This window comes from Centropristis striata, chromosome 14, assembly GCF_030273125.1.
Source record: "Centropristis striata isolate RG_2023a ecotype Rhode Island chromosome 14, C.striata_1.0, whole genome shotgun sequence".
In the NCBI taxonomy this organism is placed as follows: Eukaryota; Metazoa; Chordata; class Actinopteri; order Perciformes; family Serranidae; genus Centropristis; species Centropristis striata.
Window position 1 is genome coordinate 6,952,602 of NC_081530.1, and position 13,152 is coordinate 6,965,753.

General features: G+C 36.6%; 1 protein-coding gene across 4 annotated transcripts; it reads right to left on the reverse strand.

The window, feature by feature from the left end:
* Nucleotides 1-3,278: 3,278 nt before the first annotated feature.
* Nucleotides 3,279-10,329, reverse strand: LOC131984941 (tRNA selenocysteine 1-associated protein 1-like). 4 transcript variants are annotated; one of them, XM_059349910.1, is made up of 9 exons: nt 10,135-10,329; nt 9,309-9,406; nt 9,132-9,231; nt 8,979-9,028; nt 8,042-8,173; nt 6,425-6,541; nt 6,110-6,305; nt 5,301-5,334; nt 3,279-3,759 (listed from the first exon to the last, which is right to left on the reverse strand). In XM_059349910.1, exons 1-9 carry the CDS (start codon nt 10,156-10,158, stop codon nt 3,599-3,601), a joined length of 912 nt encoding a protein of 303 aa, XP_059205893.1. In that variant the 5' UTR covers nt 10,159-10,329; the 3' UTR covers nt 3,279-3,598. The 4 variants fall into 4 exon arrangements, with proteins under 4 accessions (XP_059205893.1, XP_059205892.1, XP_059205890.1 ...); XM_059349909.1 differs by having other exon boundaries at nt 6,110-6,311; XM_059349907.1 differs by having other exon boundaries at nt 9,132-9,246.
* Between the last annotated feature and the right edge of the window lie 2,823 nt (nt 10,330-13,152).

Sequence of the window (13,152 nt, forward strand, 5' to 3'; positions counted from 1 at the left end):
TTTCTAACTATGTTGATTGATTGTGGCTTACACTTCATGAAGACCTAAAATTCAGTGTCCCAAAAAATTTGAATATTACAAAATACCAATTTTAAAAAGTATGTTTAATATGGAAATGTTGGCCTCTGAAAAGCTATTTGACTTGAACTACTGGATATTGACTTTTACATGATATTCTAAGGTATTGAGATGCACCTCTACATCTTTATTGAAGTTTCTGCATCTGGAGACACTAGCTCATATGTTTTGACATTGCCAAAACTCAAAGTTAGGGAGTGTCTTCTGGTTTGCATTTCAGCCAGATTGGGTCGGTCTCTGCTCCAGGATTCCCACTAAGGTGTTAGGTGTCCCGGGGCTCCTCATCCCAGCAGTCTTCTCTTTGCATTATTGCAAAGATTGCCATGAACCCCAGGGGATCATACACAGGAACACATTACCCCGATCCTTGCGTCTTTGCACTGGCTTCCTGTTAATTTTCGGATTGATTTTAAGATTTTATTGTTTGTTTTTAAAGCTTTGAATGGACTGGCCCCACAGTACATCAAGGACCTCATCCAAATTTATACTCCAGTGCGTGAATTGAGGTCCGAGGGCCAGCTCCAGCTCGTGGTCCCTAGAGCGAGACTTAAAACCAGGGGGGACAGGGCTTTCTCTGTGGTGGGCCCCAGACTCTGGAACGCCCTCCCCCTCCATGTCCGAACAGCCCCCACAGTGGAATGTTTTAAGTCTTGTCTCAAGACCCATTTTTATTCCTTGGCTTTTTAACACTGCATGAGTTTTGTGGTCCTCTGTGTCTTTTATTTCTTTTATTTCTTTTACTACTTTTAACTACGGCTTTTATTTTATTTTACTATGTTTATCTGTTTGATTGTATTGTTTTATTTATGGCATCATTTTAGATTGATACACTTATTATTTATTGCTGATTGGTTGACGGAATTGTTTGTTTTTATTGTTGATTTTATGTACAGCACTTTGGAGACGTTTGTGTTGTTTAAATGTGCTATACAAATAAAGGGGGATTGGATTGGATTGGATTGGATTGGAGGCTAAGGTAAAGAGAACAACTCTTCTCTTATCGATCTCTGAAACTGAAAGAGTCTGACGTGATGCGCCACTCTTCATATCATATCATATCTCCTCATCACATTTGCACTGTTATAAATAAACTTGTTAGTGGAACATAGTTCTCTTGATTCCTTGTCGAATCAAAGCTTGTCAGACCATTGTCTACGTAAAATTTCTGAGAATTAAGCATTTGCCGTCTTTGCAAACAAGTGGATCTGAATTCTGTAGATTGGTGATATTGTTTATAAATTGCCATTCTCCCACCTTCAGAACTGTAATAATCTTGATTTTCCAGTAAAACTGGTGGAACATTCTTCGTTCAGATATTGCAAGGCACTGCTGGGCCTGAGGGAACCCCCCACCACGCTAACATAAAAAAGAAAAAAATATTTTGAGAGTTGACAGCTGCTAATTTTACAGTGAACGGCACTGAAAATCAAGTAGCCTGCCTACAGTGAGTGAGCTGATGATCATGTTAATGTTGCATTAACAAGAAGAAATTAACTCTGAGCTCACAACGTTGGGCATTTACTTCCTCCTCTTCATTCTCTCTGGAACTGAACAAGGCTACAATCTCTCCATCACATTTTGCCCTTGGCATCATGCTGTGCCTCTCCCCATGACAGCTGCATCGTGTCTAGCAGCTTCTCCAGCTTTGAAGCACCTGCAGCAGGGCCGTTTCTATTCCAGGCACACCAGGTCTGAATCATATCCATATGCATGTAAATGAGACCAAATGCACATGCACAAAAACGTATTGAAATTAATATTATCCTTAGTTTCTTTTGTTCAGACAAGGGAAAGTAGGAGATTTTTACCTTTTAACTTCAGTCTTCTTCAGAGGTGTCAGCTGATCGCTGTGACGTGTCTTTTGTGGAGAAAAAAACCTAAGGATAATATTCAGAAGTAGACAAAATGAATTTGCTTGAAATTTAAAAAAAAAGTATTGAAATGAAAATATATTTTGTTTGTATTTTTTATTTTCATCTAGCTATGTAATTTAAGTAAAGTATAGTTACTTATAGGTTTAAGAGGGAGGGTTGAGTATAAGCCCTTTGGGCTTTCTGATCTTTCCTGCATTTTCTTTAACTGTTTCTTGTACTGTTATTTCTTTATGATTGTATGTTTTTTTAAGTGCAAATAATAAAAAATTAAAAAAAAGACAACATACACACACACACACACACGCTCATTCTAGACAGTGTCGATTTCTTCTTCGAGGATTAAATTAATCTTTTAAAAAAACTGCACTGTATTTCATAAGCAAGGGGAAATGATGACATGGAAAATAAAACTTTGCACTCTGATTGGCTGAATGCTGATTGTGATATGCTGCCACTATGGTGTTAGATATGGTTGAGGTACCACCTTATTTTGAAACCATACCAAATCTCCCATAGAACAGACTGAATTTTAAAGATGAATTACTTAATTTTAGTATTTCAATGAGGACGATGATGCTTTTATTTTTACTATGACATATGTTGCTCCCTCCTTGTGGGCCGGGTAGTTGAAATTATGTTCAAATAGAGTTGGAGTCTTAATTGAGCAAAGGGCCAACCAAACTTCCAGCCATCACCCCCTCACCTACACGGACTATGCCTAGCTATCAGATGGTGAAAAAAGTTGCTGTTTAATTTGATTCGATTAAAATTTTGTCAAAGTATACAATAATGGTATGTTCATGTTGCACCCTCATAATGAACTGCCCCAAAACACATCTTCCTTTTTTCAACTTCATTGACCAACTTTGATAAAAGCAGTTTTTTCTGCTCTTGAAGGGATAGTTGTTTTTTTCCTAAAGGGTAAGCAAAACAATATTCCTTTCTTCCCAATTAGGCATCCAAGTAATATTTTAACCTTGTAAATATCACAGTATGGACACTTACAAGGCAAATTAGTTTAACTGGGCACACAGAAGTTATATAATCAAACAGAAATATAAATATGCCTTTCAGTGCCTCAAATTTATATGATACATTGTGAATGGTATAAAACATTTATCGGTCCTTGAAAAGTCATGGAAAGGTTTTGAAATTGTGCCATGAAAATGTGTGTAAACCCTGTTCTGGAGAAGACGGCATTGGAAACACAATGCTGGGGCAAATAGATTTTTCACTAGCAAATGACTTATGGTATAACCACTGCTCAAGTTGTGCAAAATATTCTGATACATCCCGGTGCCAAAAGAGATATGGAAGCACCACAACTTCTCTGATTTTCACCACTGGCCATTTAATTTTTCTAGCAAAAACAAAAACATTTGTCACCAGAATAGCTTAAAAGATGCTATAATCACATATGACAGTATATTACACAGATTTTGTAATGTCTGACACTGACACAATCAAGGTGTCACTAAATGTCTGATATTTTCTTTTTGTAACATATGGTGACGTCATTTTAGTTTCTAAGATTTGATTTCATTTTACATTACATGTTTTGTCCATTACCGAGGCTTATGCCCTTTATTAAATGTAAATAAAGTCCTCCAGGGAGGTAAAGTCCAGAGAAAACAATGAGTTGTGTCTCAGCAGTAAATTGGCTCTGGCAGGCTGGATGCCATGTCGTCCTGTTCTGTAGTGAAGTCTGCCGGCTGCCAGTGACAATCGATCAGAGCGTCGTACAGTTCCTCACTCAGCTCCATGAACTTCCTGTTGGCCTCCATCACATCCAGCTCTGGACTGGGATCTGCAACACAGGGACACAAAATGGAAAAAAATAACTTATAAAATGAAGTCTTACAATAGCACATAAAACACATTAACAAGAGAAAATATGCCATTCACAAAATGAATGCAAGCAAAGCATTGAATATAAAAAATTAGGCAAAACTTTCAAAATAAAAAGAGCTAAAAATTTTTTTTTTTTAAAAAGCTAGAAAATGGCCAAGGTGTTATAATTTTGACTAAAATAAATATGACTAAAATGTCAGCTTAAAACTACATAGAAGTAATTTTGTGTGACATTTACAGGTGCATCTCAATAAATTAGAAGATCATAGAAAGTTTATTTATGTCAGTAATTCAGTTCAAAAAGTGGAAATAACACGTTATATAGATCCATTACACACAGAATGAAACATTTCATGTCTTAATTCATTTTTTTTTCCTAACTATGTTGATTGATTATGGCTTACACTTCATGAAGACCTAAAATTCAGTGTCCCAAAAAATTTGAATATTACAAAATACCAATTTTAAAAAGTATGTTTAATATGGAAATGTTGGCCTCTGAAAAGCTATTTGACTTGAACTACTGGAAATTGACTTTTACATGATATTCTAATGTATTGAGATGCACCTCTACATCTTTGTTGAAGTTTTTAAAGTGCAGACTTTCAGTTCATAACCACCTAAAAACGGTTCCTATATCGCTTTCCCCAAATACACCAGACTGCAATGACAAAAATAAAACTCATAAAACTGTGGTGGCTAATCGTTTTACTCCTCCGACAATCACCCACTCTGGTTTAATCAAAATAAATCTTTATTCTCCCTCTTGTGAGTTTTATTTTGTTCCTGTTGCCTTTCTGGTGTGCTGTTTTATGACACAGTAAAATCATTTTTTCTCAATGGAGTCTGGTGTATTTGGTGAGCGTGATATATCTGCTGTTTCAAGTAAAATCCAAAATTGTATTCACTGTCACAAAAAAAGCAAAAGCAGCATGTGCATCGATTCTGTAAACCTTCTGTTGCTAGCATAGACTGTATATGAATAATGGATGTAGCGTTGCATAGAAGTGCTGCTTAGTGATTGAACGTTAAGTGAACAATGTTTTAAATCATCTAAATACTCAAAAATTTGAACCGATTCAGGGGGTCTCCATAAAAAGTTGTTACAGAAGCCACGTGTGTACCAGTCCCAATATCACTTTTTATTGATACTAAAGTCAATAATGAAAATAATAGGAATATGCAGTCCCTAATCCCAATACCCTTTAGAGTCTGTTGAGCCCTGTGAGGCTAATTTGTAATTCTGAGCTATATACACTAGTGTTAATAGCAGTCCAATGTGACTAACCAGGTTAATCCAGGTTTTTAGTATATTTTTTATTGCTACATAGCAAACAAGGTACCAGTAGGTGCAGTAGATTCTCAGAAAACCAACAAGACCCAGCATTCGTGAAATGCAGCTCTTAAGGCTGTTTAATTGGGCAATTAGTTGAAAGGGGTGTGTTCAAAAAAAAAAAAAAAATAGCAGCACTACTGTAAATAAAATTGAATACAAACCTTCAAGTCCGTCGTCCTGAACAGGTTCACTCTCCTAAAAAGAGAAAATATGTTATAATGATTTATGTCTGTTAACAGTGACCAAGTAGCACGTGTCAAAACTGGCTATGGATGGATGGATGGATGGATGGATGGATGGATGGATGGATGGATGGATGGATGGATGGATGGATGGATGGATGGATGGATGGATGGATGGATGGATGGATGGATGGATGGATGGATGGATGGATGGATGGATGGATGGATGGATGGATGGATGGATGGATGGATGACTTTATTCATCCCCGAAGGGAAATTCAGTTGTCACAGCAGTCCGGTATTCAAGTACAATAAAATACAATAGAATAAAATACTGAGGTAGCATGAATAAAAACAACGATAGAAAAAAACACAGAATAGAACAAGGACAAGGACACTTAAGAAGTTAAAAAGAAGAACATCAGTTGGTAGGATGGTTGGCAAGATGATGGTAATAATTAAACTGGTGATATGATGGCAACAATGCTATAGTGACGAGACGGTATTTAATAATAATAATAGTACAGTATATAATATAATATGTAATAATAGATAACAATATAAAAATAAAATGAAAAATATAAATAAAGTAATTTTTAAGTAAAATAATTTGATATATAATAATAATAATAAATAAATAAATAAGGCCGGTATAATAATAGTAGTATATTATAGTATATAGTAATGGCAGCAACAGTATATATAATAATAATAACAGTAATAATATTAATAGCATAGCAAAGTGTCGTGCGTAGAACGACAGAGAGACCGAGACAGAGAGAGCTCACCTGTGGTGGGGGATACTGTGTGTAGTCGTACTGTGGGTAGCTGTAGCCATAGCCTGCTCCCGTCTGGTCGTAGCCCCATTGGGAGTAATACCCTGGGTAGGCCTGCTGCTGGTACTGGTTGTACTGGTCATAGTTTGGTCTGTATGTCGAGTTGGACTGCCACGATCTGTGCTCTGACTGCTGTTGCTGCCTGTTCCTTAAACTCAATAGGGAGGAAGAGAGACCCTGTTGAACTCCACCAATAATTTGGCCTGTGCTCCTGCTACAAATAAATCAGATGCTGAGAAAGAGCCAAGACTTTAAGGGAGAACTCACTTGTTGGCAGCCAGGCTCAGTCTCAGAGGTTTCCCACCCAGTCCCACAGCACCCTGACACTCCTCTAACGCTCGCTTTTGGAGCCGTTCGTCTGGGAACTGAACAAAGCCACAGCCCCTAAAGCGACACACAGGAGCGGTGTTAGGGTGAAACAGGTCGTTACAGCTGAACTTAACTTGGATACAGCCGGGCTGAAACCACTTAACCAAGTGGTGAGGTGAAATAGAATTACACCAAAGCCGTGGGGCTCTTCATGACCCACAATTTGGACTCAATCAAAAATATTACAACATTTATGGTCGAACCCACATGAACAAATTGATCGTGTTGTGAAACGTTCACAACACGACATCACACAGATGGGCCATTCAACCAACACACAACCGTGATTTGATGTGAATGCAGCCTTATACATCTGAATGTCTGAAGAACAGCAATTAGGAGTGCGAGTAATTAGGGCTGGGCGATATGGACCAAAAGTCAAAACCAGATATATTTAGGCTGAATATCGATATGTATATATCCTGATATTTTTATCGTAAAGTGAGAGCAAATGTTCAGTCAAAGTCAAATATGACATGTCACAAGTTGATATATGTATATATATATATATATATATATATATATATATATATATTATATCGATATGGTCTAATTCCATATCACATTTAAAAATATATCGATATATCTTTTATATCGATATATCGCCCAGCCCTACAAGTAATACATGACTGACTAAATGCAGTGTTAACATAAGATTGTGTACAGTCAAGCATGCAAGAGCCTCACAGTGTCCTCAAAAATGTATAGCAAACTTCGCAAACCCAAAATTAAAACCTACAGCAGAACGAAGATCCTGCGTTTATGAAACTCTTGCAAAGTGCATATTACCGTAGAGTGAGTAAACTTTTCATGGATAGAGATAAAGACTCCAGGGCATTACAGCACTTTCTTTCATGCAGAATCTCAGTTTTTTTTGTGGGTCTAAATTAAGTTTTTGTTGAAAACTAAAGTTGATAATTGCTGTACGTACACACTCTGTTAACAGTGTATGTCCATTTTCTGGTTTTTACCCAGCATGAGACTCGCTCTGTTTTAGTGGTTTTTACTTGTTCTCGGTTTTTATTGTTGGTCTGTCCTGACATGTACAGCACTTTGTATCAGCTGTGGCTGTTTTAAAGGGCTCTATAAATAAAGTTGATTTGATTTGATTTAATTTGAATGGAAACAACCCAAGATACAATTTAAAAATTACAGTAAAATTTGAAGGTTACGTTATAATTCAGTACTTATAAATGAAATCTTGCCTCACAGACTCTTAAGTTTAGAATATCCCCTTATTAGTTCAACAACGGTGCAACTGACTGGTCAAGGGCACTTCGGCCTAAACTCCAGGCCAAAGACTGCTTCAGTCAGATATAACCTGCAGAAAGGCTAAGTTACCACAATGCGTGACGTGAAGAAGGTAAAGAGAAGCATGGAATTTGAGACTTCCTCTTGGAAACTAACCCACTTCATTTTTTTGAGGAACATAGAAAAAAATACCATTGCAGACCAAGAACATTTAGGTAACAATATATTGTTCTCCACATTGCATGATGACATGTTAATACTTACTTGGAGTTGCCCATGCTATCCAGCACCACTTTTCCACCACGACAGGAAGGGTAGCGGTTGTAAAAGAACTCATAAAGCATCCCATCGTCCACCTCAGGAGTTAGATCTCCCACAAACAGAGAATACATCTGACTGTAACAAGAGGGGAAAAACACAAAGCCACAAAGACATCAATGATGTTTCAATAGAAGGAGGAATCAATGATAGTTTTGGCAATAAGTGGACACTTAACCCTCTATGGTACAGTGTTGCCCTCGGGCAACATACCCATTTTTGGCCTGTGAAATGTATACAATGCATCTTTTGAGTGATGCAATACTTAAAAAAGGGGGAAGAGTATAGGGAACCACTAACAATGTTTTAATTTGTCACATGACCTTCAGGAGGCCATATTGAAACCCAGCTTTGCCATTTTGCGCCACAAAAAAAATCACTCAAAAAGTAATTTCCTGGCCCTTTTCCATTTGGAAAAAATATATTCCTACTGATAGGTGAGTTAACCGTAATTTTTGATAATTTTTGTTTCATACACTTAGACTGTTCAAGGAATACATTTCAATGGGTTGTTGGTTCAATGGACAAGAAACAAAAAAACAAGAAAACTGGTTAAAAAAGTTATTTTTATAATGTTTTTTAATTTAAAATGGTCTGTATTGTACCCTGTTGAAACTACAGAGTCTATTACACATGTTTATTAAATGAATTGTGTTAAAATTTATTTAAAAACTCTCCTTTTCACTTGTGCACCGTTATGGGACTATGTTGGTGACAAACCCCACCCCCGTTTTTTTTATTTTTCAGATTATCAGTTTATTTAGTCTATTTTAAGACATAAAAACACTCCAGACTTTTTTCCTAACTGGCATCATAATGTGTACCATAGAGGGTTAATGTTAAAAAGTCATTTTTCATCTTCTGGTTTTCCACCTGGCCTTACCCACTGTCTTGTTTCCCAAAGGTGGCTCGGTTTAACTTGAATCTTGTGGGCTGTAAGAAAGAAACATTTAAGTCCACCATGCCATTTCTTAGGAGTCTCCATCGATAGAGATCAGATATGAAAACATGACTACTGCATGTACAATTTTCATACCGGGTTGGCTCCTGGTAAGGCTTTTCCATTGATTTTGCGGAGACATCTCTCAGCTGTTGCTTCATCTGTCATCTCCACGAAACAGTAACCCAGAGCACCCCTGGGTGATGACACACTGTTTAACGTCAGAATAGCACCATTCCAAAATAGAAAACTGCTTGTGGATTTACTTCTCACCCTGTCATCTTGTTGCGTATGATCCGTACATTAATCACCTGCTCTCCCATGGTGGAAAAGGCTCTGGTGATAAACTTCTCATCCATGTAGGCCTCCAGCTACAAGCAGTGGCAAAAACAAAGTGAAAAAAAAAAGAGTTTGAGAATTATTCAGTAACGGTATTTGCACCCATTTGAGTCAATCTAGCTCTGGGCTGCTCTGTGTTTGGTATGGGAGGCCAGGAGACAACAAACAAATGGTTGTTCGGGTTCATTTCATTCAATTAATAAAATATTGTTGTATTAGGAGTTGTTTTTAAGATTAGATTAAGATTTTTTCAACATCCAAAAAAAATATCAGGTCATCTAATTAAAGCAAAAACAGTTTACACATTAAATATTGAATTGGTTATAAACAGTCTCCATGCTAATATGTTCCAGATGTGACGACTCTACACTAGGTTATCTGATGTGGTGTGGTTGGAGAAAAAAACAAACAAATTCCCCTCTTATCATAAACAAATTAACGCTTTTATTAGTTTCCTTAAACATTCCCTTCATCACGAGTTGATCCTCGTGTTGGTGATAGCAGCCTATGGCGAGAGTGTTATCCAATCACAAACCTGAATGGACCGCTACGTGTTGCATTGGTGTGCCGAAAACAAAACGAAACACTAGTCTTTAACTACCCGATACACAGCGTTGTCCGACAAGCATGGTAATATTAAAGTCATGGTTTCTTGAAGGAGTTTTTAAATACATTCAATTCATCGGAGGCATGAGCAGCATATGTTAACACAGTGCAGTACACTCAATGCTTTCCTGTAGGAAAAATGTAAACAACTCACGTTCCCCATCCATAGCGTGCTCATGTTGCTGCCGAAGATGTGAATACTACAATGTGAATTTGACGAGAATGTAACTTGTAAATTAAGCTGGACCTTCAAGGCAGCACATGCTAACTAGCCTAGCAGAGCACAGGAAGAAACATGTACACCAACGTCACGCTCTGACGTCACTCAACAGATATCGAAAGGCGTTCTTCTTCTTCGTCTGCTGCTGCGTTTCTTCTTCGTCTACCTCGGTTTAATGGCGGTTGGGAAAAAGCTTTGCGGCTCATTACCGCGTAGTGTGGACTGGAATGAACTCATACACATATTATGGCAAGCCGTTGAGACATCACTGATCATGTAAATGGACATATATATTCATATTGTATTATTCTAAACCCTTATACACTTTTTAATTAATTTTACAGATATATGATAAGAACATCACACACATTGCTGAGCTGCAAATTAATCTTCAGGTTCCCAGCTTTCAGATGATGAATACCCTATGTGAATACCACATGTATCTCACCTCCAAGTCTTTATTAAAAAAAGGGAGGCAGAACGATAAAGAGTAATATCAGTGTCAGCTGTGACTGCTGCTGCTTAGATACCATGAAAAAGGTGAAAAAAACATTTGTAAATAAAAGTACAATTAGCTGACCCCCTCGACTTATAGGAGCTTATCTGTCCTAACTATGATGTCAAATTAAGGAGGTCTCTCAGCTACTGATCACTGTGGTGCCTCTCAGTTTGGCAACAACATGATGGCTTGGTGGCAAGTAGATACCTGCTTGCCACCAAGGTTATAATAGCTTTGGATTTTTCATTAGTTTTATTTTTTAATTTTGTTGTGAATTTTTGTTTTCAAATTCAGTTAGTTTTAATTTGTTTCAAAAGTGAGTTTGCTCATTTGAATTATTTTAAATTTTTTGGAAAATGCCAAGTTTTAGTTTAGTTTTGATTAGTTTTAGTTTTTCTGCAATGAGGTATTTGTTGGGTGCCAGATTGAAGAAAGTCGAATAAATCTTCCTTTATTTCCTTTGTCTTATCCATCTCGGCTGCAATAAGTTTACAAACTCATAAAAGCATAAAGATTAAATAGATTTCATATCAACCAAAAAATAGTACGTATTAAAAAAGTTGACAAAGATGAAAACTAAGGACATTTTCATGATGATTTTAGTTAGTTTTGTAACCACACAATACAGTTTCAGTTAGTCATTGTTTTTTTTTTAACTTTTTATTTTTATTTCAGTTAACGAAAAGGTTTTTTCAATTCTTGTTTTCCTTATTTCCTTAACTGTAATTACCTTGATTGCCACCTCCACTTTTAGGATCTTTGCCTTATGGAGTAACATTTCTTCAGTACACATTTGTTTTGGCTGGGTTACATTTACTTTGAATTATGTGCTGGCACTTTCCATTTTCATTGAGGAGAACAACATTTATCTTCTGTCCAGGTTGGCTTTTTCTTTTTGTTTTCTATTTGTTGTCAATTTTGAAAAAGCTGGCCAACACCGACAATAATGCTATTAAGTTACTATAAAGGATATTGTAAGTAAAGAGTAACCATGCTAAGTGAAGTGTGCATGTGCTGTCTGAACACTGTATGCAATGCTCCTGAATGAGAGCCTCAGTTTAGGGACCCATTTAAGATTTATGCAGTGATGCATTGGTTCCAAATGAATACAATGTGTTGGAGTCTGCAAGTCAAGTCTTACTATGAGGGGCCATATAGGCCATAATTCATTCTTCCCCCTCACTATTACAGAAAATACCACCCACATTCTCAAAAAAATCGGTACTTTTTGTGAATGTGAGAGGTAAAATCGTGAATGTGAGAGGGTTTTTTTGTGTACAGTACAGGCCAAAAGTTTGGACACACCTTCTCATTCAATGCTTTTCCTTTATTTTCATGACTATTGACATTGTAGATTCATCAAAACTATTAATGAACACATGTGGAATTATGTACTTAACAAAAAAGTGTGAAATAACTGAAAACATGTCTTATGTTCTAGTAAGCAAAGGGTGGTTACTTTGAGGAATCTAAAATACAAGACATGTTTTCAGTTATTTCACACTTTTTTGTCAAGTACATAATTCCATATGTGTTCATTCATAGTTTTGATGCCTTCGGTGAGAATCTACAATGTAAATAGTCATGAAAATAAAGAAAACGCATTGAATGAGAAGGTGTGTGTCCAAACTTTTGGTGTATGTGAGAGAGAAAAATGAATTATGGCCATTACAGCCCCTCATATCTTATCACACATCCCATAATTCACCTTAGTTGAGCAGGTTTTTATGTCACACTAACACATCCTTGGAGCCAGGTTGGACACACTGGAGGAGGTGGTGGAGAGATGACCTGTCAAGATGTTGGAGGTCATCCTGAAATACCCGGATCATCCGCTACACAAAACCTTTATGGACCAAAAAAACAGCAGTCCTGCAACAGAGAGAGAGGTATCTCTGTTGCAGGATGAAGAGATACAAAAGATCCTCCTCTCCTACAGCCATCAGGCTGTCTCATTCTAACAGAGATTCTACCAGACTAACTGAATTTACCCTCAGGGATGAATAAAGTAATTTTGATTTCGATTTGAATAATAATATGTTAAATGTCAAAGATCTGTAATGTGACATATACGACACATTGGGTGTTTGTTATTTATGTTTATGATATTTCTTATCTAAAATAAAAAAAATAGACCAATTTTCTGCTTACAGAGACACAAAATTGCCTTTTTGTTTGCATCTCCACAACATATATAAAAACTGTGACATTAATAGTGCTGTTTAACAATACATTATTTGTCATATGTGTTTTTAAGTAACAAAATAAGAATAAATCAATAATAAATAAAAACAAATAGCTATTTGCCTTTTTGTTTGCATCTCCATAACATATATAAAAAATGTGACTCATTTGTTCAGGAAATATGGTCAGAACAAGTTAAATGCAATACAGGACACCCTATTAACGGATTAGAATTGTTAAATGGGTTTAAACTTAGCCTCGTCACAAAA

Excerpts from the sequence above, each read along its gene's own strand:
- LOC131984941 (XM_059349906.1), bottom strand. The coding sequence starts at position 10,158 with ATGAGCACGCTATGGATGGGGAAC. Across the intron at positions 6,542-8,041 it reads GATAGCATGGGCAACTCCAA|GGGCTGTGGCTTTGTTCAGT; the intron begins GTAAGTATTAAC and ends GTGTCGCTTTAG. Across the intron at positions 5,335-6,109 it reads CACAGTATCCCCCACCACAG|GAGAGTGAACCTGTTCAGGA; the intron begins GTGAGCTCTCTC and ends TTCTCTTTTTAG.